The following is a 25,980-nucleotide window of genomic DNA, read 5'->3' as shown; positions in this document are numbered from 1 at the left end:
GCAGATTTTTCTGAGTGGATTGTAATGCCCAGATGATTACAGAGTGACAGAGTGGACTCCCTGGCCTGAATGAGTTGATGCCTGGTGGTGGTGGTGGTGGTAAGGAGCCAATAGTCTAGGTACGGAAACACCTGGAATCCTAGATGCCTCAGGTGAGCTGTGACCACTGCCATGCATTTGGTGAACACTCTGGGGGCTGTAGTGAGACCAAAGGGCAGGGCTCGAAACTGGTAATGAATGGCTCCCAGCCGGAAGCGCAGTTGATCCCTGGATGGCCTGGCCATTTTTATGTGATAGTACGCATCCTTGAGATCTATCCAGCACATCCAATTGTCTTTCCCTAAGAAGGGAAGTACAGACTGAAGCATGACCATCCGGAACTTCTCTTTCTTTATGTATTGGTTCAGTCTACCGAGGTCCAATACGGGTCTCCAGTCCCCAGTCTTCTTTGAAACCAATAAGAATCTTGAGTAAGTTCCGGATCCTGTCTGGTTGGCTGGGACTGGTTGGATGAATGACTCTTTTTCTTAGCAACGTTTGGACCTCTATTATTGCCTGTTCCCTGTAACTGGGTGGAACGTCCAGGATTTTTCTTATGGGTGGAGGGGGTGTGGCGAATGGGATGAAGTATCTTCTGGAAATTATACTTTGTACCCAGATGCCTTTTGTTATTTTCATCAGGCGTCTGGATACAAAGATAAGCGACCCTTGACTGCCTCCAGAGCAGGACATTCGGGCCTCCTCTCAGAAGCACTGGTAGGGCTCCCCAGAGAAGTGATCTCGGTCGCCCAGGTGTTGCGCACCCCCTCTGCCATGAGGGCGGCATCTTCCATTATTGTCTCCTACTCTGCCTCTGGAGGGGGGTTCATCACGTGTGTCCTGAAAGGCTCCTTGGGAACCACATTTTCCCTCCCCTTTGACCTTTAGGGTAGGGTCGGGTAGGGGTGGAAAAACGGACCCCGATGGCAGACAGTCTTTCCGTCCTGTTCACACCTGATTAAGGTTTCCTTCACTTTAGGCCAGAAGAGGGATGAGCCATCAAAGGGAGTGTTCACGAAGGATGACGAAGGGCTCCACAAAGGAACACAAGTGCATCCAGGAGTGTCTCCTAAGAGCAACTCCTGCACCCGCTGCCCTACTCCTTCCATCAGCTGCATAACAGATGAGGTGCATGGATGAGTTGACTATAGAACTGAAGGTAGCAAGCTGAGCGGCAACTTTGTCGGAAGCTCCTGCAGCTACTGTACCCTGAAAAGCATCTCTAGCTCCTTAAGGAGATCTCTTTGTAACCTGGTAAAATGGGTTAAATAGTTGAGTGAACAAAGGGCAAAGGTCGCCGAACTAAACATGCGCTTACCAAATCTATCCATAATCCTAGAGTCTCTGTTAGGAGGCTGGATAGATGAGGAAGTCTCTGTTAGGAGGCTGGATAGATGAGGAAGTCTCTGTTAGGAGGCTGGATAGAAGAGGAAGTCTCTGTTAGGAGGCTGGATAGAAGAGGAAGTCTCTGTTAGGAGGCTGGATAGAAGAGGAAGTCTCTGTTAGGAGGCTGGATAGAAGAGGAAGTCTCTGTTAGGAGGCTGGATAGAAGAGGAAGTCTCTGTTAGGAGGCTGGATAGAAGAGGTCTCTGTTAGGAGGCTGGATAGAAGAGGAAGTCTCTGTTAGGAGGCTGGATAGAAGAGGAAGTCTCTGTTAGGAGGCTGGATAGAAGAGGAAGTCTCTGTTAGGAGGCTGGATAGAAGAGGAAGTCTCTGTTAGGAGGCTGGATAGAAGAGGAAGTCTCTGTTAGGAGGCTGGATAGAAGAGGAAGTCTCTGTTAGGAGGCTGGATAGAAGAGGAAGTCTCTGTTAGGAGGCTGGATAGAAGAGGAAGTCTCTGTTAGGAGGCTGGATAGAAGAGGAAGTCTCTGTTAGGAGGCTGGATAGAAGAGGAAGTCTCTGTTAGAAGGCTGGATAGAAGAGGAAGTCTCTGTTAGAAGGCTGGATAGAGGAGGAAGTCTCTGTTAGGAGGATGGATAGAAGAGGAAGTCTCAGACATTTCCTTTTTGGTGGCTGCCGCCACCACCACCATGGCATCAACTGGAACACCTTTTGTTAAAAACTGTTTGTCAAGGGGGGCAGAAATGAATTTACTAGACTTCCTAGGGACAGGCTCCATAGTATCCGGAGACTCCCACGCCCTTCGTGAAACCAGCTGCATCAGCTCATCGAAGGGCGGAGACACCCAAGAGGTGGAGGGCTGAGACCTGAAAGCCTTCAGGAGAACCGACTCATCCTCAGTAGGGCTTTTGGACTGCCAGTCACCCCGCTGCCTAAAGATTTCAAGTATCTCAGCAAATGAGATATCCTCAGAGGGGGGACCGTGGGGACCCTTCTGCCTCATTTAAATCAGTATCTGATGTTAAAGACTCCTGAGGGGAGTCTAGATGTTTCCTCTTACACAATCTCTTCCTGGGAACCTCATCTGTGTGAACTTCTGGAGAAGTTTTGGAAGAGAAGGGGCCTCCCAATGGTGCTTCCTGAGGCTCTGGGTCTCTATGTTTGGTAAGGATGTGTGAGGCAGAAGCAGACACAGGCGCTTTAGGAGAGGAGGATGGCAGACCTGAGGTCGAGGATGTCTTAGGAGACATGACTCTCCTCATGGCATCGAAAGCACCTCTGCTCCGGATGTGAGGGAACCAACAGATCCAAGGATACCGTTGACACCCCCGGCACTGAGACAGTGGGCTCCAAACCAGAGGTAGGAGCCGAGCTCATCCGAGCCGAAGCTATGAGAGGGAGAGTCGGAACAGACAAGGCGGTCCGACTATTCTCCCCAGACCCGACTAGAGAGTGTCGGCCCCTAGAGAGTCCTCGATCGTCACCGAAGACATCAGACTGAATGGAGCTGAAGACACTGGAGCAGGTGTCGGCTCAGAGGGTTCCAGTATCATCAGGTCCGACTCCTCCAGCTCTGAAGGACAAGCATGGCTCAGAGGAGGAATACTTTGAGCTGGTACAAGAGTCTTCGGCTCCAAAGCCATTTGGGTCGAAGCTGATAAAAGTTTTGCCAAGGCCAGAGCCAATAACAGCTTCTGCACCCCACGATCCACATCCAGATCTGACAGGCTGATAGAGGACCAAGAGGAGCATACCGAAGGTGGTACCAACTGAAGTAATGGACTCTTTGGAGCTTCGGACACCGGTTCCAAGACTGGGGTCTGGCTCCGAAAGGAAAAGACTGTCGGTTCCGATGGCAGTGGAGCCGAAGTCAAAGATTTTTTTGATTTCTTAGAGTCCGAAGTCTTAGAAGACTTTGAGGACTTGTTGGAGCCATCTTGGTCACTCAAAGCTTCTTGAAATGAAGGTTTCAACAACCCTCTGTCAATAAGTTTTCTCTTCCTTTCCTGAAGGACCCTTGAGGAGAAGGAATGACAAATAGCACAACTGGCTTGCAAATGCAGGGCTCCTAGACAGTATACACAATTCATGTGGCTGTCTGTTACAGACATCTTTTTGGCCACACTTTGGGCACTTCTTAAACCCACTTTGGGCATTTCTTACACCCAGACTTGGGATGCTTGTCTTAGTCAGCCACTGGAAAACTTGGAGAAGAATTACTGTCACACAAAACAATTCTACAGTAATCAGCTACCAAAAGCAGGCTAAATCACACACACACACACACACACACACACACACACACACACACACACACACCGAAATGCAATGTAAATATAAATGCAAATATAAATGTGATAGGAAAAGCCTTCACTGTCACCACAACTTTTTAAACACACAATAATAGCAGACTATACAGAAAAAAGGAGATAGCTGCTAAGATATAATATCCTGTCTAAATATCCAGTCACACAAAATTACTGTTAATAATAAAACTCTATCAGTAATTATAAATTTAAGCCTTTCCTAAGCAAACTGAAGGCTAAATACACTACACAGAAAAAATACACACTGAAAAGTTTTTAGCAAAATAGTGACAAAGGTCACTGACTAAGCACACTCTACTGACTAGCAAAGAGTTTAAACTAGGCCTAAAACGAGAGACCAACTAGAAAAAAATTTTAAACAGACTAAGGGAATGGAGTAACATACGATATAAAGCTGTAAGAGCGTTAATAAACTATCTAAGCTATTTAAACTATCTATGTATGCATTCAAACTGGAACCTTAGTTTGAGAGAGATCCTTACAGAACTATCTGCAAATATATAGAGCTGAGTATACTTTTCTGCATTATTCTGTATTATAGAGCTAAACTGTTTGCTTAGATATCTGTTGTATATATATATAAGAGAGGTGTTCAACCCCAAGGCACCTAACGCACAGAGTGTGGCCATCAGCCGGTGAAAGCTTGTGACCACACTCTGTGCATTGAGAAAAAATGGCTTTAGGGGCCTCCGACATAACCAAAAGTAAAGCACACTCACTAGGCCCTTACACTCAAGACACACACACACGCTACGACCAGCGGCGAGGGAGGAAAAAATTTAAATTAAAATTTAAGCTAAGTAAGCTAAATATAAGAAGTTTTAGCTTTAAGGGTAAACCTAACACGCACACACAACCACTCAATCAGAATAAGAAGAAAAAACTTTTTTTTTTTCTCACAAAATCGCCAAGAGCTCTGGAATCTAGCTGTTGCTTGAAGAGCGGCAAACTAGATCTGAGGTCAGTCAGGGTAGGCAGGGGATTATGGGTAAGGGGAGGAGCTAGGAGCTCGGATCTATGCTGTGGTAGAAGTTGCCGGCTCGGATCCGAGATCGGATCCGTATCCCAAAGGTTGTTGACAAATGAAGTCCCTACTTCAGATCAGTATATATTTTTTTGCTTTATAATTTGCACATTCCTCACATCTGTGTTGAAACTTTTTCCCCGCCCCCCCCCTCCCAGTTCTTGGTTGTAGTTTAAATTTGGTGGCTTTTGCAGTGCCCGCCCCACTGTAGATTTGATCTAAGACACTCCCCCAGGCCCATCTCTTTACCACATTCTACCTAATTAACCCTTTCTGCACTTGCTTTTAGTCCTTTTTAATTTAATTACATTTTTTCAACTGTGTGGACTAATATTGCTACATATTCAAGTGTGCCAGCTTGCACTGCATGAGAATTGTATTTACTACTGCTTTTGCTACTTTTCTGGGGGGGAAAAAAAAAAATTAATCTGCTTTTACTGTACTTGTGTTTCTTCCTACTTTATTTTGCTTTTGCGTCATCTTAAAAGTACTCAATTGTATTTATTACTGCTTGGTGTAACTCATTCTAAGCCTTTTAGTTTCAACACTTGGGCTTCAGACCAGTTGTTTTACATTGAGAGGGTTTGTGGTCTGCACTGTAGTGGCAGAACAGGTAGCTTACATCCTTCTAAGTTGGAAACTGCTGAATGAGAGCTCAGTGTCGGTTATTCTAAAAGTGTATTAATTCTGGTTTAAGCACTTGGGCTTTCAGGCCAGTTATTTTACACTAAGAGGGTTCGTGGTCTGCACTCTTGTGGGAGGAGAGGCTGGACTCTGCCCTTCTGAACTGGGAATTTCTGGTTAAAAGGCTTATAGTGCATGCATATCTGAACTGCTTCTTACTGAAATTGGTACACCTTGTTTGCTGTAGCATAGACTAGATCCAGGCCTGCTGAATCTAGCTTTGTTTGTATAACTTGAGCACTAATCCAGGCAATCTTTAAAGTACTCAATTGTATTTATTACTGCTTGGTAGTAACTTGATTAAAATGTAGCTATCATTCTAAGTCTTTTGGATTAAGCACTTGGGCTTCAGACCAGTTGTTTTACATTAAGAAGGTTTGTGGCATGCACTGTGGTGGCAGGACAGGTAGCTTTCATCCATCTAAGTTGGGAACTGCTGATTGAGAGCTCAAGTGTCTGTTATTCCTAAAGTGTATTAGTTCTAGTTTAAGCACTTGGGCTTCAGGCCAGTTATTTTACACTAAGAGGGTTCGTGGTCTGCACTCTTGTGGGAGGAGAGGCTGGACTCTGCCCTTCTGAGCTGGGAATTTCTGGTTAAAAGGCTTATAGTGCATGCATATCTGAACTGCTTCTTACTGAAATTGGTACACCTTGTTTGCTGTAGCATAGACTAGATCCAGGCCTGCTGAATCTAGCTTTGTTTGTATGCTTGTAGTTTTGTTTGCTCGTTATTTCCCTGGAACGCCAATTCCACCTAAAACGTGGCTTCTCAACGCTTCTGTGGATCCCTAGTGATATCTGCATTGCTTACTGTACTTATTTCCTTGTTTCACTTGAAAGAAAGTTACTGTTTGTCGTTTTTTGCATTTAAGTTACCTGTAACACATTGCACTTAAGTTACCTGGCACTTGCTCACTAAAGCAATTAAATAAGTCAGCACTAAAAATTAAAAGCACTACACCCTCACTCCCCATTGGCCCTTGCTTTCAATTATAAAGGAATTCCCAATATTATTCTAGCATGTCCAAACGTCAGTTGTCAATCTCCTCTCCGGTCCAGCTGGTGAACCTGGGAACCTTAAGGCAATGTTACGACTGCCTCATGTACACAGACAACCCTCTCCTCCTCCCAACAAATTCCAACACATGTGAGAGATGCAACCATATAGCCAAACTGGAAGCTAAGCTCTCTCAACTCAGTACTGGCATAACCAGTCAGGAGGAGAAGGAAACCACACTCACTACAATTCCAGTCTCACATAGACCTACCACGACAGCAAACCAAACACATAATCACACAAAAACATACTCGGGGGCTCTAAAAAAAGATCTGCCTAAGTAGCAGAGACCTCCAAAGCAGACACCCAAGCAACCGCTACCCCAAAACAAAACACGTGCAACACATCTCACAAAGCCAGTGTGCCGAACAGTCACAGCCCTTAAGGCTAAACAACACACCTGATACACTTGTAATAGGTGACTATCGTCAGGCACACTGATGTCCCGCTCACCAGGCTGAACAAGGAGAAGGTCACGGTGAGCAGCCTGTCGGGCGCTAGGATCCGCAACACAACACAAGCACTCAGGTCACTCCAAGGCAAGTACAAATATGACTCAGTCATTGTCCATGCTGGTGTGAATGACCTGAGACGTACCTCCCTGGACTACATGAAAAGAGACACAGAGGAGCCCTCTGAGCATGTAGCCCAGGACGGCATGACCCTGACCTTGAGTAGTATCTTACCCTCACCAAGAATGATGCCACAATATGAAGACAAGATGATCAATTTCAACAATTGGCTTAAGTACTGGTGTCATTCAAAGGGGGATCCAATGCCTGTCAGCCTGGGATGATATGCTTGACAAGCCACGATGCTTCGCTAGGGATGGCTTGCACCTGTCACCCCTGGGCTTTCGGATATTGGCAAAGGCTCTTGCTACCCCCATAGTGCCTTTTTCAGGCAAGGCTCAAAAGACAAACCCACCTCCATAGGTATCACAAGGGATAAGAAATTAAGAGTAATGCTACTCAACGCCAGAAGTCTAAACCTCAAGATGCACGCACTTGAAACTCTCCTTAGCATGGAGAACATCGATATCTGTGCAGTAACAGAAACCTGGTTCAGGGCTCCCAAGAGCACCCCAGCACTACCAGGTTATACCTCATACCATGCTTTTCGGCCCCAAAACTTGGACCGAACCACAAAAGGAGGGGGAGTATCGATATTCAAAGATACCCACACCTCCAGGTTGGTGGCAAAGCACGAAGCATCAGAGACTATCCATGTGCAACTAACAGTGGGTAAAACTGCCTTCCAGTTTATAGCCTGCTACAGACCACCCTCCCAAACCCAGGAACCCCACTCGGCCTTCCTGAGAACACTAGAAAATATGAAGGTCTCTCCAAACACCATTATATTAGGTGACTTCAACTACCCAAACATAGACTGGGAGCATTACTCTAGCTCCAACACCCTAGCCCAAAGGTTCCTAGAATTCATAAACTCAAATGCTATGGAACAACTTGTTACCACTCCCACAAGAGGGGAAAACATACTGGACCTGATCATCACCAACATGGGGACTCTCTGCTCCAGACCAGAAGTGTATCCCTCACTGGTAAGATCAGACCATAAACTGATCTCACTGGATATTCACATCCCGACCCCACCCCGCCCAGAAAACCACAGTGAAAAACTTCTCTAAAGCAAATTTCACACTCCTCAAAACAGAGGTGGAATCCTTCAAAGCCCCCGGGCCTGTGGAAAATACGGCCCAGACCGCAGAATCCTTTATAAATGCATTCTATGAACACCTTCAGGAATGCATGGATCATGCAATCCCAAATTAAACCAAGACCCAATCCTCCAAAGGCAGACGTCCTGTCTGGTGGACCCCAGCCATAAACAAACTATACAATAGGAGGAGGAAGCTACTACATGATAGAGCAAAATCCCAAAAAGGGAAGGCATCTCTGATCAGTATTAGCAAAAAACTAAGGGCACTCATAAAATCGTCTAAGGCCAGCTTCGAGAGAAAAATTGCACAGGACACTACGGATAATCACAGGCTTTCTTTAGTTATGTTAGGAACCTGGGTGGGAATTCCCAGATATGCTCAGAATTAGTCCAAAATGACAAAAAATACACCGAACCCACAGACATTGCCAACATCCTAGCCGACAGGTTCAGCGCAACCCCCCCCTCCCCACCAAAAGGACAAATATCTATCCCAGCAGAGTGCTGCCCCCCTGAAATCTCAGATGCTCAGGTAAGAGACGCCCTCTCCAAAGCAAAAAACACAGCATCAATGGGACCAGACGGTGTCCCGGGCTGCGTCCTACATGAACTCCAAGAGCAGCTAAACCCAAACATAAAACTACTGTTCAATCTCAGCCTTACGACAGGATATGTACCCAAAGAGTGGCGTACAGCAACAGTGGTCCCCCTCCACAAAGGTGGTGCCTCAACAGACCCTGGAAACTATCGCCCCATAAGCCTGACTAGCTTGGTCTGCAAAGCTATGGAAAGGATCATCATGGACCTCATAAATAAAGATATTGGGGACCTATAGACACTGGATCCTACCCAGTTCGGCTTTGTTAAGGGCAGATCCTGCCTCTTAAACCTGGTCGACTTCTTTGAAACAGTCACCAAGGCCATTGACGAGGGGAAGGTGGTCCACACAGCCTACCTGGACCTCGCAAAAGCCTTCGATACAATACCCAACTCGGGCATTATAGATAAGCTCACCAGCTTAAATATAAACCCCTATCTCACTAGATGGGTTGCAAACTGGCTCAAGGACAGAACCCACATGGTTAGAATTGCTGGAGCCATGTCAGACTCCAAACCAGTTACAAGTGGCGTCCCACAAGGCTCAGTCCTGGGACCTCTCTTGTTCGGTATATATTTCTCAGAGGTACAGGCCAACACAGAAGGACTGTGGCTGACCAAGTTCGCAGATGACTGCAAACTGGGCGCCATAATCGACTCTCCAGCCGACACAAGCATCCTCCAAAAGGGCCTCATAGAAACAGACAACTGGTGCCAGAGCCATGGACTCAAGCTAAACGCCAAAAAGTGTATAGTCATCCCCTTTGGCAAAAACAAAGTGCCCACAAATTACCACATAGGTGGTAATCCATTAAGTACAGAAGAAGTAATTAGGGACCTGGGGACCCAAGTTGACAGCAATCTCTCATTTGACAACCACGTGGCCAAAGTGGTTAGAAAAACATTTTATACAGCCCACCTAATCATGAAGGGATTCACATCTAGATTAGGGGAGATAATCGTGCCTCTTTACTCATCCCTCATCAGGCCCATAATCGAGTACAATGCCCCTTTTGGGATGTACCTTACCAAACACCTGCAGCAACTGGAAAGACCCCAAAAGTACCTCACCAAGAAGATCAAAGGGCTCAAACAGATGCTACATGCTGCCCGGTTAAAGAAACTCCAGCTCTACTCAGTGGCATACCGCCTGCTCAGAGGCGACCTGTGCCTGACGTATAAAGCCATGTCCAACCCGGAATTAAGGGACATGCTGCACCTCAAAAAATCCAAATCCCATTGAGCTACACGCTCGAGAGACTTGAATCTCAGCACTGAAATAAATAGGACATGCTGGAGGGACAGACTTCATAACCCAGAGGCTCCCTTCACTCTGGAATAAAATCCCAGTCCAGGTTAGGCAGAGTCCCTCATTGACTCTCTTCAAGAGGAATCTTGATGAGTGGATGGGAGATCGTAGGTTTACCCCGGGTATCACTTCTGTGTCACTGTTAGATAGAGGCACAGTATACTAACCTCAAAAAGGGCATAGCAAAATTAATTTAAAATGGGTGGCGAAAGCCAAACATACTCTGGCTAGGCTTATAAATGCCCTAGGGCAGATAGGTTCATAGGTTCATACTAGGCTATGTAAATGCAAGAAAGAAATAAGTGGAAAAACAATTTTACTGGCCCGAGCTAATGCAGAACCTCAGATCTATTGCAGCAGCAAACTAGATCTGAGGTAATTCCAAGTGCATCATGGGATAGGGACTTGGCCTTGAGCTATTTGAAGACCTCGAGCTTTGCAAGTGGCCGTATCAGAGCTGAGGGATCAGCTCCGAACCCATCAGTAAAGAATGCATGGCGAGATTGAACTTCACATTCCATGTTTACCTTCCTTCGCCATAACAAAAACTGCTAACAAAACACAAAGAAGTCACCCAAGTGCTAGCACCTACAAGACAATAAAGAAGAAAGGAACAGACCTAAGCACAAAAGAATGACTGAGTAGGAAGGGGGAATAAGGAGAGATGTAATGAGTCAAGTTTGAAGAAAATTCAGATTGAAAAAAAAAAAGTTTACATCTTGGACCCTATCTAGCATTATGATAAAGAGAAACAACTCACTTAGCTTGACAGTGAAAACACCTTCAGAATTATCTAAACTCTTCACCATTGTCATTTGAGCTCAGAGGACACATTTTGTTTTAATGACATTAACGTGAACTGGAGGATTCAGCAACAAAGAGGGATTACGGGTAGGAAGCCACTCAAGCTTGTAAGGAGTTTATTGCCATCACTACGGAGCACCAAAGGCACAAGTCCTGCTGTTCCAGTGTCTGGACAGGGCCTGTGGAATCCCTTTCATAACCACAGGTACTTTGAGACCTTAAGACACAGAAAAGTATGTTTCTTCAACATAAAATGCAAATCCCAATGTGGAAATGGATACTATACGGCTAGTCTAAACAAGATGTTTCCGTTCAAAAAAGTCATGCACTCCATAAGGCAAGGGAAGTAGACCATCACTGAATGGAACTCTAATATGGTTGCAATATGGACTTTAATGAAGGAATATTCCAGTCAAGAACCAACAATCTCAGAAATGCAGTTTTATACTAATGGAAAAGGAGAAAAAATGGGATCCATGTCCATCAATAAAGCACAAACAGAGAAAGTCTTCATACAATTTATAAAGCGAAGGCCTCTGAAAAGGAATGATGCTAAACTACATCAGAAAGGATGAACTAATGGTAAATAGCCACACTAGGAGTGTGAGTAAATTAAATGTATGGGCAAGGTTTGCCAGAAAGAAGATTTACAAGCTAAACCTGTCATCTACCGTCAAATATGTAAAAAACTAAACTTTAACCCACTCACATTCATCTCATCCCTCAAAGAATGTAACTGGCATCCTCTAAAGTACCTCAGTCTAGATGAGGCAGTTGAATTTTTTAATACTACCTTCCTGAACATCCTTAATTACCATGCCCCCATAAGTTTCTCCAGAACCAAAGCACAACCCTCCCCATGGCTACAGAAAACCACTAAGTCAGAAATGAAAAACAGGGATAAAGCCTGGGAGCACTGGCGCACAACCAAAACCCCCTCAGCTAGACAGAAATTCCTAGAACTACGCAATAGAGTCAAAAAGCTAATAAAACAGGACAAATCCCAATACTACCAGTCTGCCCTAGTCTCCTCACAACACAGCCCCAAACAATTCTGGTCCTCCACAAACTCCATCCTCCACCCAGGTAAAGTCAGTACCCCTCCTCCTAACATCCCTCACTCCTCAGAAAATATTGCTACCTCATTCAACACACACTTCACCCAAACCATACTATCACTAGCTAAACACAACCCCCCTCCCCTCCAACCCACACCTTCAACTAGTAATCTCCCCACTGCCTTCTCTTTTTCTCCTGTACCTACCTCCAACATAAAAAAACTCTTAACTAAACTTAAACCCACCAAATTAGCAGCAGACAGCCTCCCAAGTGAATACCTACAAATCGCAGCTGATGCTCTGGCCTACCCAGTATCCATCTTGATTAATCGATCTCTGTCAGAAAGTTACGTTCCCACACTGTGGAAAGTATCACATATAATTCCCCTCCACAAAGGCGGACCCTCCACAGAACTAGCCAATTACCGCCCTATAGCTATTCTCTCTACACTCTCCAAAATACTAGAGAGATGCATACACTCTCAGCTCTCAGACTACCTCCTTACTAACAACCTCCTTTCCAGTACTCAGCATGGTTTCCGACCAAACCATAGCACCACCACTGCCTTACTCTCCTTTACTAACACTATCCTTCAACATAAAAACAATGGTTATCTCTCCTCTGCTACTTTCCTAGACCTATCTAAAGCATTTGACATGGTCCCACACAAACAACTTATCTCTGTCCTCAATAACCTATCCTTCTCATAAATCGGTCACCAACTGGTTTCAGAGTTACCTGTCTGACCGCCAACAAGTCCACAAAAAACTAGGAGCGTTATACAGAAATAAGCAATTTCTCACCAAAGCAGCAAAGATTTCAATAGCAAATTCCCACCTTATCTCCACCCTACTTTATGCCTCTCCAATATATACCAACCTAAGGCAACGTGATCTAAACAAGCTAGAGACCTGCTACAACAAAATCGCCAAATTCGCCACAGGGGCATTCTTTCGTAGTCACCACTGTCTCTCACTTGCTGAACTGGGCTGGCTTGAACTCCCTCACCTCCTTCAGTGGTATCAACTCTCACTCGCCCACAAACTACTAAACCATCCACTAAATGTCCCATCCCTCCAGAATCTACTCCAACCCTATCGCACCACCAGACCACTAAGATCCAGCAGCAAAAATCACTTGCAGATCACTAAAGCCAATAACTCTGCTGGTGAAGCACTATTCTCTTGCGCCATAGCCAAATTATGGAACTCACTCCCACCCACAATTACCTCCATACCATCATGCACCCACTTCAAAACTTTACTAAAAGCGCAACTAAAAACATGCTGGCTATGCCCTTGCAACTCCCACTCTAATATCATCCACCCCATCCAACCACTACCTTTCTTTCCACTCCACTAACTACCTTGATTATAGCAAGCTCAGATGCTCATAAGCCAGTACTTATTATACAGCACAAACTACTACTTCTTGTAACATTTGTTAATGTCTGGTATGCACTTCACAGATAAAGATTCTAGTTGTCTGCTGATGTACTATGCTCTTCATCTGTAAATATGTTGTAAGTAATTGCTATGTAAATTGTTATTCACTATGTAATCCAATGTATATACTGTCTGTTTATTTTAACTGTGGAGCTTTTCTCCTCGGGCCTCCGCTGAAAATGGACCTACGTCCAGTCGGACACTCCCGGTCAACAAATTTAAATAAAAATAAATAAAAAATAAATAAATAATAGATTTGCTGAGACATGGACATAAGGGTTTATCCAGAACATAAAGTGAGAGAACCATGCATGCCAGGGTCAAAAGGGAGGATGAAACATTAGGAGAACCTTAATTTCGTGAAGTCTGGCTTTTTGAATGATCACTGTTATAGATGAAATGGAAGAGATCACAGAGGAATTAACGGGGCCCACTATGGAGTACAGCATCATTGGGTTGAAAGCCAAGAGGAACAAGACAGAAGCAACTCCTTGACTTCACACTGGCTAGGGAAACAAACAAGCTGCATTGTGGCTTAACTCATAAAAAGGAAGACAGTTTAATTGAATGGCTAAGGGATCATTAGTGGAGCATCAAATGATAACAATGCCGTCTGCCCACAAAGGACTTGAATTCACTGTGATTCATGATGAGAAAGCCGTGGGATGGGATATCCCAATGCAAGGTGTTAGGACTGCTCAGTTCAAGCAGTGAAGACATCACCCCCATCCCAAACTTGCTAATGTACTGCCACAATGTTCTTGGACTGTATGACAAACACACCCTGAGGGAGGGAGTCCATGGAACCAAAAATAATGAGAAAAACTCTCCATATCCCTGGGGCAATGACATATAGACTGGTCTGAAACTGCCACATGCCCTGAACTGTGCCTACTCTACCCCCAACCCCAGGGCAGTTGCATCTGGGTGGTGACCAATGCATGACGATAACTTGGTAATTAAAAGGGATTTGTCATCTTGGGTAAAGCATCACTGAAGATGCAACCTGCAGAACATGGGCATTTCTATCTGAAAGGGGACTGAATCCAGGTTGGGGGTCTGCAGGCCAAAGCATTCCACCTTCACACCTGCAGCCTACCATGAAGCACCACTGCTATGGTGCTGATATGATGCCTACAGCTTTGAGGCATCTTTGTACATGATCCTGGAAATTATGGACTGAAAGATCAACATCTTGTCCCGTGGATGGTGTGCATGGTAGAGACTGATATTGACTCTGCAACTTTGGAATGATGAACTTGAGGCATGTGCAACTTGGATTTTGCAATTCTTTGATCTTCAGGGAATTAAACTTGAGAAGAAACTTCCTGGAAGAGGTTAAAGCCTGTACTGAAGGAGCAAATAGGATCTAATCATGTAGATATAGGAAGAGGTTTTCTCACTGCAGCCACTTGCAAGTTGCTATGCACGTGAGGAACACTGAGCACAGAGGACTTAAGCAAGACTGAATGAGTCCTGAGTCCTGAACTGGAAACAATTAGCACCTACCTATCAGTAAGAGTATATTCTGGACTCCATAGTTTGAAGTTGAAATAAGCATCTATTTGGAACAAAAAACAAAAGAAACGATTAGACCATTAGGCAATGGAAATTCCCTACTGGCCTGAGAACCTTTGACTTCCTGGGCACCAAAAACTTGGAATAATATCCTAACCTCTTCTGTTTTAGTCTGGTGGGACACTTCTTGGCCCTTTTTTGTAAGGTGCTGACACTATATCAATTGATAAAGTGAGATGTCAAGGAAAAGTAATGGGAGGGGGAATAATAGGACCTATGCAGGACATTAGATACCTTCTGGATTGATTATGTTAAAACAAATTGGCAAAAATGAGGAGCAGGTGAACTGTTCTGAGTGAAGAACAGCTGGGCAAGGTCTCAGAATTACTGCTACGTACCAGTACACAGATGAAGGCCTCCTGCAGAGTGCCAAGAACCACTGCCTCTCAACCACAACTTTATCAGAAATTATCCTAGATGTTAGGTTTCATCCTAGCCACTTCCTGCTGAGGCTTTGGCTGTGTGTCATGACAAAACCACAGAACAGTGCTGGCTTTCAGCATCTTAATAAAGGCATGTTGTGGAGGGGGGCCTGGTAGGGTTTTACCATTCCATCAAAGTGCTGGTGAGATTCTTAGAAAAATGAAAGGGCAAATTACATAGGAAATTGAATAAGTGGGAACAATAATGTTCAGGAGGAGAAATTAGGTTCAAGGGCAGGAAAAAATTAAAATCCAACAAAGTGCAGAAAATACGATGGATAACGTCCACTTTAAAATAATTCAATTTATTATATCCACTCAGACAGAAACGGCCAAAAACAAAAACAGTTAAAGCATGAATTACACCATTTTATATGATTACTCTATTGCTAAAACCAATGAAAGCTTGGTAATTCATTTAAACATTTTTTATTTTACTTAATGTTTTAGGAACATTTTTTATTTTACTTAATGTTTTTGACAGCTATTATTATTGGTCTATTTAAATGAATTACCAAGCTTTCATTGGTTTTAGCAATAGAGTAATCATATAAAATGGTATAATTAAATATGCTGGTCATCTGATGAAGTCAATTTTAATGACGAAAACGCTTGTGGTGTTTACAAAGGCGTTCATGCTTTAACTGTTTTTGTCCGTTTCTGTCTTGGAGTGGATATAATAAATTGAATTATTTTAAAGTGGATGTTATCCATCGTATTTTCTGCACTTTGGTGGATTTTATGGTTTATTTGTGCAGTTAATCCACTTATTTTTGACATGAAGGAAAAAAATTAAACAATTCATGTCATGTAAGACTGAATGAACATTAAATTAATGTATTTGTATACTGCATGAAAAAGTTACTACAGTTGGCTTTCTTTTATATTAATACATGTGTATCTGTATTACTATTTTAGTTATAATTTAATAAAGATGTTTATAAAAAAAAGTCCTGGGTCCAAAAAAATGAGAATGTATGATCATCTCTTTGTGAAACCTGTCAATCTGAGCTTACCGTTGACATATGGCAATACCAGCACCAATGTCTGCCCACTTGACATTACAAGCACCAAGAGACTACTCATTACTGGAAGTGACTGAGGCTTGGAAAAGTAATTTCTCTTTTGATGGCCTCTCTGGCCAACTCTTAAGTATATAAAACATTTTATTAGCAAGTTACCAGCGGAAACACACCATATATGCTGTAGTTTACCTTGTAAAAATTGGCGACTCCTTCTGACAAATTCCTAGAGAAGTAAAGCTTCTCAGAGTCCAAAGTCCCATTATCCTGCTGCTTGGGTGTGATAGACCAGATAACCCAGTAAAGGAAGCTAGGCCACCTGGTACAAACATCACAGCATAAAAAGCTTTGAGTGTGTGTCACCTGCAGATCTTGATGCCGGAAGCTGAGAGGACAACATCAAGCTCATCGATGCCAAAAGCACAGACACCAAGTAAACTAGCACTGATGTAGACAACTATGCCTAAAATGCAGGACCCTTCTTCAATGCCAACTTCTTGCACCCGCAAACAGACTATGCAGGAAAGGGAACATCAGACTGCTTGTCCTGAAACCAGATAATGGATTCTGCAGGTCTTTCCCACTCTATGATGAGGTCAGACCTGGATGTAGCCAGACTAAAAGACTCCTGCTCAGTGGGAGACGTACACTGAGCCCCAAACTCGACTACAACTGGTAACAACTTCTCACTCTTGGATAGACTGTCCATGGTTTTGACAACTATTTTTGTTACTGGTTGCAGCACGACTGAATGCAGAGGAGAGGCAAGACATGAAACACAGTGAGAATAATTCCTCTTAATTTTTGAAGTGGTGGAGACAGACCATGCTCTCCCTGATATGAAGTATTAGTGATCCCATCTGATTTAGGGGAAGATGAGTCTGTGGGTCCACTAGACTGTGTATGGAATGAAAGAGACTTGTCAACTAAGTGATTGAAGAAAATCTTTGCCCCCCTAAAATGGTGCAGCAACTGAAATTTGTACAAAGCAGGTACTGTTGTGAATTAGGATACATTCCCAAATAACAGAGGTTATATGAACTTTTTGAAAGAAATGATATTTCTGCCATAGGCACACCTATAAAAGGACTTTCTGGATGAGATGTTAGTAATGGACTTGCAGAGAGCATAAACATAACTATGGAGAATTAGAAAGCTGGCCACATAAATTAAAAGAATAAAAAAGAAAGGGGCTAAATCTGGATACCGCTTGAAGAAAAGGGGGAGAGAAAGGTAAAAAATGAGAACGTATGATCATCTCTTTGTGAAACCTGTCAATCTGAGCTTACCGTTGACATATGGCAATACCAGCACCAATGTCTGCCCACTTGACATTACAAGCACCAAGAGACTACTCATTACTGGAAGTGACTGAGGCTTAGAAAAGTAATTTCTCTTTTGATGGCCTCTCTGGCCAACTCTTAAGTATATAAAACATTTTATTAGCCTGCATCTGTTTTCCAAAAATGTGCTACTTACTTTCTAGGATTATATGCTACCTGTGCTTTAATGTAGACCATTACATTTCCACATTCATAATTTAGATAAGCATTACAGTATACTAAATGTGTTCCTCAATCTGTAAACAAGTTTCTTCTCCAATCTGAAAACTGTTAAAATAATTTTGTTATTCAAATTAACAATTACAAATGTGTACACCTGTTAAGTTATTAATGGCACAGTGTACAAACACCAAGACCACAACCACGTTTCACTTTTTTTTTTTTTTTTTTAACTGTGAGGCATACCTCTGATCATAGCTAAGCATTGTCTACTCAGCTGAGCCTACTTAAAACTTTCCAATCAAATAAATACACATATATACAAACGTACATAATAATGCATCCAGATCTTATGCTTCAGACACTGGAGTAGTTTACCTAGAATCCCAAGATCTGTTGTCATTTTTTATTTTTTTTTTTGGGGGGGGGGGGTTAAACAAAGTGGCTTACCAGCAAACGTGATGTCCAAACCACTAAATTCTAGTTCAACTCCTTGAAGTGCTTCTCCTAATGTTTCATGATAATGGCTTATGGTCTTTTTTGACCCCGCACAAAAAGGCAATGAAAAGTACTTGTATGTTTCCTGACGATTGTGGTAAGGTCCTACTGTGTTCATCCACAATACCACTTCTTCTTTAGGTTTATACTAAAGAAAAAGAAAAAGAAAATGTTACACCTAAATACAAAAAATGATCAAAATGCTACTGCCATCACAATCAAGTGCAGACTTATCCTATAGTACTGTGGGCACAAATTAAAAGTACACATGAACTCCAATGGCATGCCTCTCTCCTCTACGGGTTTCATAAATGCACTATACATAAATTTATAACAAAAACAATCTGAAGGCAAGCTTTTCCTTGGTTTCCCTTTAGACATCATGCAGCATACAGCAATGTTTAATGTCCCAAGGTTGCAAAAATATCATTCTATACAAAAAAAAAAAAAAGATAAATAAATCATATACAGCTTTCAAAAAAGGTGTTGTCAGGAAGCTCCAACTGTTTCATGGGCTCAAATTAGGCTTTGACAAAAGCCTGCATCATCTAATCCCAATCTAAGTGCACTGAAGGGCTGCTTACTAATCTAGTACAACTTACGAGCATACAGGAGGAAGGCCTTGACTACGAGCTCCTAGACAGATCCCACTCTTGAGAAGTTCCCATTTTTCTCTTTATGGCAAGTTCACATGTAACAGTGACCTCCAGCATCCCAAGTGTCGATGGCTCATCAGTGCCAGAAGGGAAAGCGTTACCCTAGCAGGAGTTAAATCAAATATTGGCCCTTATCAGTTATTTTTTTTATGGAATATCTTCCTTAGGTCTTTTTTATCCTTTCTTCTCACGTCAGCAAATCTTTGACGACAAACTTGTATTTGCACTCCTGAAGAGTGCAGTTTCCAATTTTTTTTCCCTTGTACACATTTCCCACAGTGCTTCTAGGTGTTCCACTCCAAGAAAAAGCAAGCAACAAGCGTCTTGGGATGGACTTTTATGGCCATATTTCTGGCCGTTTTTAAACCCTACAGCCTTCTACATTATGCTGACAGTTTAGCTGTCATTCACACCACAAAGTTGATTTAACAATGAACAAATCTAACTAGAGAAATTAAACAACTGAAAATGAAAGATAATGCTCATCACCCAAGAAAAAGTAAGTTTGCCACAACATGAATTGAAGCCTAAATGCGATAGTCCAAAGCTTTCAGCAGCAAATGAGATCTGGAGAGGACAGAGAAGTGGGGTACACTCTTAGAATGAGGAGAGGAACTTGAGCTTAGAAGAAAGCCTTCTGACAAAAAAAAGAGTGTCACCTACCGTGACCAGCCCCACAGTTTGAAGTATAAGGACTGGTTCATGCAAGAGTCAAGTTTTACAGCTAATAATTTATCTATGCTATTAATCTTTAGAGAAATCTTACATCATCCCACAAATTTTCTTTACAACATGGATTTGACCCCAACCCTTTTTTTTTCTGTAAAGTTCTGTATAAATGTACATCAATATACAAGGGTTGGGAGGGTGGCATAATAGTTAAGGTGTTTGCCTTACAAACACAAGGTGCACGGTTTGAGACTCACAAGGGATAATTGGCTAGGCTTAAAATGGCTCGCAAGGGCAGTTAGCTTAGTACTAATCTATGAACCTATGAATCTATGAACCTATGACATAACCACACGCACACGTGAGCATAAATGCATCCAGAGTATCATACATTTGAATACTGTACAGCAGACCATTCCATATCCCAGCAACCCTTTTTGAAACCATTTCATTCTCTTGATCGGTGTACTGTGGACTACTTAAGCATTTGATCCGATGTTGTCAATCTTCATTTATTCTTGACTGATGGGTTTGGTTCCAAACATCGTAACAGACTTAGCCGTTACTATAGCTTGTGATCACTAAAAGCTCTCAAGCTTAAGCCCTACCCACAATGCCTCTCTTCTAGTTACCTCAGATCTCACTTGCCTCTTCCAGACACAGGTGCATTCGCCAGAGCTCTTGAGCTAAGTCAATTTGTTTATTTGTTTTTTTTCTATCTATAACCTTACCTAAAGAATTTTTCTTCACTATATATTTCTACTTGTTCTTATGTGATTTCTGCCCTCTCCTTTTTTGAGTCAATACAAGTGTATTCTCTCTACCATTGTTGGTAGTTTTCTTCTGTATAGATATGTACTCTTCCTACTATTGTTGGTAAGTTCTTGCTTCTCGATTAAAAAAAAAAAATCTTGCTATTGTTTTGCTTTCCTTCTGGCTCCCTTTAAAGTTTTTGCTTGAAAAATCTAAGGGTCTTCTGGTATTTTAAGAGGTCATAGAAATGTGGCCAGTGGATTCACACACTGTCCGATTTTTTTCCTTCTGAAGGTATACCACACACACATTGTGTCTTAAGAATACATTAATTTTGAAACAGAGGCCCTCTCTGGTACTGACAGGGAGTACAGTGAAATGTCTCTCACATCAGACTTTCTTCTGTTTCCACAAAAAATGAAGAGAATGGAAGCACTTTGGTACCACCTTCTTCCTCAACACCATCTTCTAGTTGACACAGAGATTCAGTTTACTTAAGTTCCTCTGAACAGACTGCTATATGCATATTGCTACGGTTGCAATAGCAGCTATGCAACAAATAGCCTTACCTGAATCTGTATCTTCAGCACCAAAGGATCTTGGGTGCCAAATCAAATATTGCCTCAGTTTTAACACCATCTTTGGAATTGATAGCCCTACTGGTATCTGCATCTTCGGCACCAAAAGGATGTTCGGTACCAAACAAATATTGGTTCGGTTCCGACGGGGTCTATGGAACCTATAGCCTTACTGGTATCTGTATCTTCGGCACAGAAGGATCTTTGGTTCCAAAGCAAATACTGCTTCAGTTCTGACAGCATCTATGGAACTGATTAACCTCAGACAGGAACTTTCCAAAGGCACCAACCCTACCAGCACTGATTAAACCTTTTCAGGATACTTCCTAGGACAGTCCACTCCTTTTGAGTCTTCACAGTATTTGGCCCCAATCCTCTCAGCACCGACTGCATCGATTCTGGAAATGCTCTTACTTCCAGAATCGCTGATTACTCTGAGCTCTTTGGCCTTTTGGATCCAGAGACCTCTCAGGGACAGAGTCTGTGCTGTCAACTCTGGGAAGCAGGAATAGACTCCTACTTCTTGGAGTGATCTCCGCATCTCAGAGTATCTTCACACATTGATTTGGCTGCGACTTCTGCCTCAGCATTTGTCTCTTCTGGACAGGGAGTGACCACAGTTCTGAGGTTGTTGTTCTCGGTTCCACGGCTCCTTCCCTCTTCGGGGAGTTCATTCTTCGGGGCTATGAAGAAACCTTACCAACATCTCCATATGGCCAGTGAATGCCCAGATGGAAGGGTTCCTGGATATCTGAATCATCCTTCTTCTGATACCCTTTCTTGCCCCTCCCACCAAGAAGGCCCCTTCAGAAGAGTGCAGAAGCATTTTCAGCTCATGAGGAAATCTGTCACTGGTACTGTATTCAATGAAGAAGGGTCTCTGAAGTCTCCCTCTAAAGATGTCACCTTTGGAGACACCCTGGAGTCACTAAAACAAGGGGGCGACTGGAAGTCCCAAAATAAAACCTTTCCCCATCAGTGTAACTACCCTTTAGCACCTGACCGTCTACCTCTTACATGATTCCATCTGCTGATGACCTTGTTCAGTTGATCTTTCAGCAGGCGTGGAATGGTCCAGATTCATTTTCAGCCCATCCCCGGTACCCCTGACAAATCCCCCCCCCCCTAGATAAACATTTCAGGACCAAAGATCTTTTTAGAGAGTCCATGCTCATTGCAGCCGCCACAGGAAAGGTGCAGGCTGTAAAGATTTCTCTATTCACCTGCCTAACAGAGTTTCAAACAATGGATAGGTTTGGAAAGAGAGTTCACACTTCACTGACCTGTCTCTTAAGATCCTTGAATTTCTGGGTACTTTTACTAGGCTTAAAAGGGATATGCTTAGAGAGTTATCCAATACCCTTGCGGGAGTGTCTCTGAGGAGGTAAAAAGAGAAAGCTGCTTCCCAGTCATCTACAATACAGTCCGTGTCCAACTCATCCACGAAGCTCACTGCACCTGCAGAATGGCATGTTCAGGCGTTGCCATTGGGAGACAAGCCTGGATGCATCTATGTGATTTTGCGGAGTCGTTTGGGTCTTTCATCCATCAATGCTTCTTTTGGCAGAACGTCTCCCTTTGGCCCAGAAGCACGAGAAACATTACTCAAGTGTGAGAAAAATAGTAACACCCTTTCTGCCGTAGATATACCTTTCCCTCAAAGATTATTTTCCAGGAATCACAGCAGTGCTGGGGAAATGTGGTTCAAAATCCAAAGGACCTTTTCAAGACACGCACTTAAATAGATCTCTCAGTGGCAGAGGGTGGAACTTCAATGGAAAATGTCACTCTCCTAGCAGAGGTGGTCCGCAGAACCACAGTTTGAGATTTTTTTCCTTAGTAAGCCCTACCAGCGTTCCTGAATGATAGCCTGATTACCTTCCTCTGGAGGCAGTTGGGGAGGGCGCTTATCCTTACACCTGAACATCTGGCTAGAAATAACTACAGATTCTTGATTGCAGGAGTTTATGGCCAGAGGTTATATCATATCCTTACCAGTACCCCCAAGTACACAAGAAAATCTCCTACATTCTACCCAATGAGGGGGATCCAACAGTTATGCAATTACTAAACAAACAAAAGGAAGATAGTGGACTAAAAAACATCTTTGGATTTCAGCGTTCTGAACAACTTGGTTCACAAAATGGGATTCTGTACAGTAACACTTCGGACCGATCTTCCGTTATTGAAAAAAGGCGACTGGTTATGCTCCACAGATCTTTGGGGAGCATATTATCACATTACCTTATTAAATGGACAAAAGCTTCAGCAGGTTCCACCACTTCTGGTTAGTAGCCAGTCATTACCAGTTCAGGGTTTTGTCCTCTGGCCTTACCACAGCATCCACAGTGTTCAAAATAGCTCTCTGATTGCATTTCCTTCAAACTACACCAACCAACGTACAAATGTTCCCAAATACATAGCATAAATAGCAGCTATCTTGAGACTGCAAGAATTCCAGGTTAACACTTCACCTGGACGACTGCCTTATTTCTTTTAAGCATAGTAAAAAAAGTAGAAGTATAGCCAAAAGAAGTTAGGGGGCTGAAGGGAGGGTAACCAGGACAGCAACAGTGAATACATTCTAACATCTACATTTATGGTAAGTGTACACAAAGTACAGTTTTGTACCTACCATAAATGTAGATGTCCGAACTGGATAGCATCTGCAGTCATAACAAGTGGGTTGTCCTGTCGTCAGGCAGCCCTGCAGTCGGCCGGATTCCAAAGTCCGGGTCCGGCTTCGGCTGATGTCGCACTCCACCCGACGTCATCTCTGTTGGTCTTCGGGTATAAAAGCATCAGCCGACGCCATTTTCCTCAGTGTTTCTTGCCCCAGATGCCAGTAGCCCTTTTGCAGGCTAAAATTTGGATAGATGCCAATGTTTCCAAATAGGTAGAGGTAAACACAACAATAAGCATATATGTACATATATACAAACAAATACACCATAAAAGACTCCCCCCCAACAGCTAGCTATTAGGAGGGTAAACACCCTAGGAGTACCACAGAGGGGAAGGAGGGAGGGTAATCCTGACTGCAGATGCTATCCAGTTCGGACATCTACATTTATGGTAGGTACAAAACTGTACTATGTCCTTCATGGATGCATCTGCAGTCATAACAAGTGGGTAGAATACCATAGCCAACTAGGGGAGGAGGATAAAAGTAGATTATGGTGCGTTTAGGATCCCTTGCAGTACAGCAGTGGCAAACCCTGCTCGGGATCTGGAATATAGAGGCAAATTATAATGCTTGGCAAATGTATGCACGGAGGTCCAAGTAGCCGCCACAATAATGTCTTTGGTTGCCACTCCTCGTAAGAAGGCTGTGGTAGTGGCTGTTGCTCTTGAAGAATGAGGTCTTATGTTCTGTGGAATTGGTTTTCCATGGAAGGAGTAACAGTATCGTATGCAATTTCCTATCCATTTGGAGATTGTCTGTTTGGAAATAGCTTTTCCTTCCCTTCCTGTTGCATAGGCTACAAAAGTTGGTCAGTCTTTCTGCTATTTTTGTTCTGTCCAAGTAGTAGCGTAGCTGTGTATGTACATCGAAGGTATGCAGTATTCTTTCCCTCTGTTTTGTGGGTTGGGAAAGAAGGTAGGTAGGTGGATTGCCTGGTTCAAAGATACTCTGGATACCACCTTGGGCATAAATGTAGGATTAGTCCTCATGGACACTCTATCTTGGTGGAAGATTAGGAAGGGTTGCACTGCCATTAAGGCCTGTAGTTCTGAAACCCTCCTTGCTGAAGTAATTGCCAGTAGGAAAGCAGTTTTCCATGACAGATGTTGTAGGTCTGCTGTTGCTGCTGGTTCAAAGGGTGATAGTGTCAACTTTTCTAGCACAAAGTTTAAATCCCAAGCTGGTAATGGTGGTTTCCTTGGAGGTTTTACATTCTTGATTCCTCTGAGGAACTGCCTGAGCAAAGGGTGCGAAAAACAGGTGGATCAAAGCTGTATTCTGCTGAAATAGCTGATGCATGTATCTTGATGGAGGAGTAGGACAGGCCTGAATGAAGAAGTTCGCCAGATACTCCAGAATGTTAGGCATATCTATGTTTGACACATCTTTTCCTCTTTCCGCACTCCAAATGACAAACCTTTTCCATTTTCCAGCATAGTTCCTTCTTGTTGAAGGTCTGCGTGCTTCAAGAATAATGTCTTTAACTCTTTGAGAAAGTTCTGGATTAGCTGCTGCTATGTGATGTTCCATGCAGTCAGTTGTAGCGTTTTAGGTTTGGATGTATGATGCTGTAGTTGTTCTGAGTTAACATCAAAGGCATCAGGGTATTGGCCACATATTGTTCGAGACATGCTCTTCAGTAGTGGGTACCAGTGTTGTCTTGGCCAGTTTGGGGCTATCAGGATTATCCTTGGACGTTCTTCCTTGATTTTTAGTAGTACCTTGTGTATCAAAGGAAGAGGTGGGAATGCATATGCTGTTAGGCCTTTCCAGTTGAAGGAGAGTGAGTCCACTTTCCATGCTAGTGGATGGAATGTCCTTGTGCAGAATTTTTGAGCTGGTGATTGAGAGGTGATGCGAATAGGTCTATCTGTGGCATTCCCCATTTCTTTGAGATGGTCTTGAAGATGTCCGGTGCAGTTTCCATTCGTGGGCATCCGAAGTGGTTCTGCTTAATATGTCTGCTAGAGTATTGTCTTTCCCCGGTACAAATATTGCCTGTAACTGAATGTTGTAGCTGAGTGCCAGGGTCCACAGCTCCAAGGTCATTCTGCATAGGGGGTATGAATGAGTGCCTCCCTGTTTGTTGATGTACCACATGACTGTGGTGTTGTCTGTCCTTATCATCAACTGGCCCACTTTGAGGAATGGTTTGAACTTTTGGATTGCCAGTTTTACTGCCAGCATTTCTTTTAGATTGATGTGCAGGTGAAGTTAGTTGATCCTGTGTCCACAATCCTTGCACGCATT

General features: G+C 43.2%; 1 protein-coding gene across 1 annotated transcript in view; it reads right to left on the bottom strand.

The window, feature by feature from the left end:
• TM9SF3 (transmembrane 9 superfamily member 3) overlaps positions 1 to 25,980 on the bottom strand; it is a 1,446,273-nt gene that overhangs the window by 1,376,057 nt on the left and 44,236 nt on the right. Inside the window, exon 2 of the mRNA XM_044056575.1 lies at positions 18,341 to 18,536. Coding sequence (XP_043912510.1) covers positions 18,341 to 18,536 — 196 coding nt within the window. The remainder of the gene's footprint in view (positions 1 to 18,340; positions 18,537 to 25,980) is intronic.

This window comes from Protopterus annectens, chromosome 14.part0 (assembly GCF_019279795.1).
Source record: "Protopterus annectens isolate FY-2018-M chromosome 14.part0, PAN1.0, whole genome shotgun sequence".
NCBI lineage: Eukaryota > Metazoa > Chordata > Ceratodontiformes > Protopteridae > Protopterus > Protopterus annectens.
Note: the sequence above shows the minus strand (reverse complement) of the source record. Positions and strands in the feature narration are given on the sequence as shown.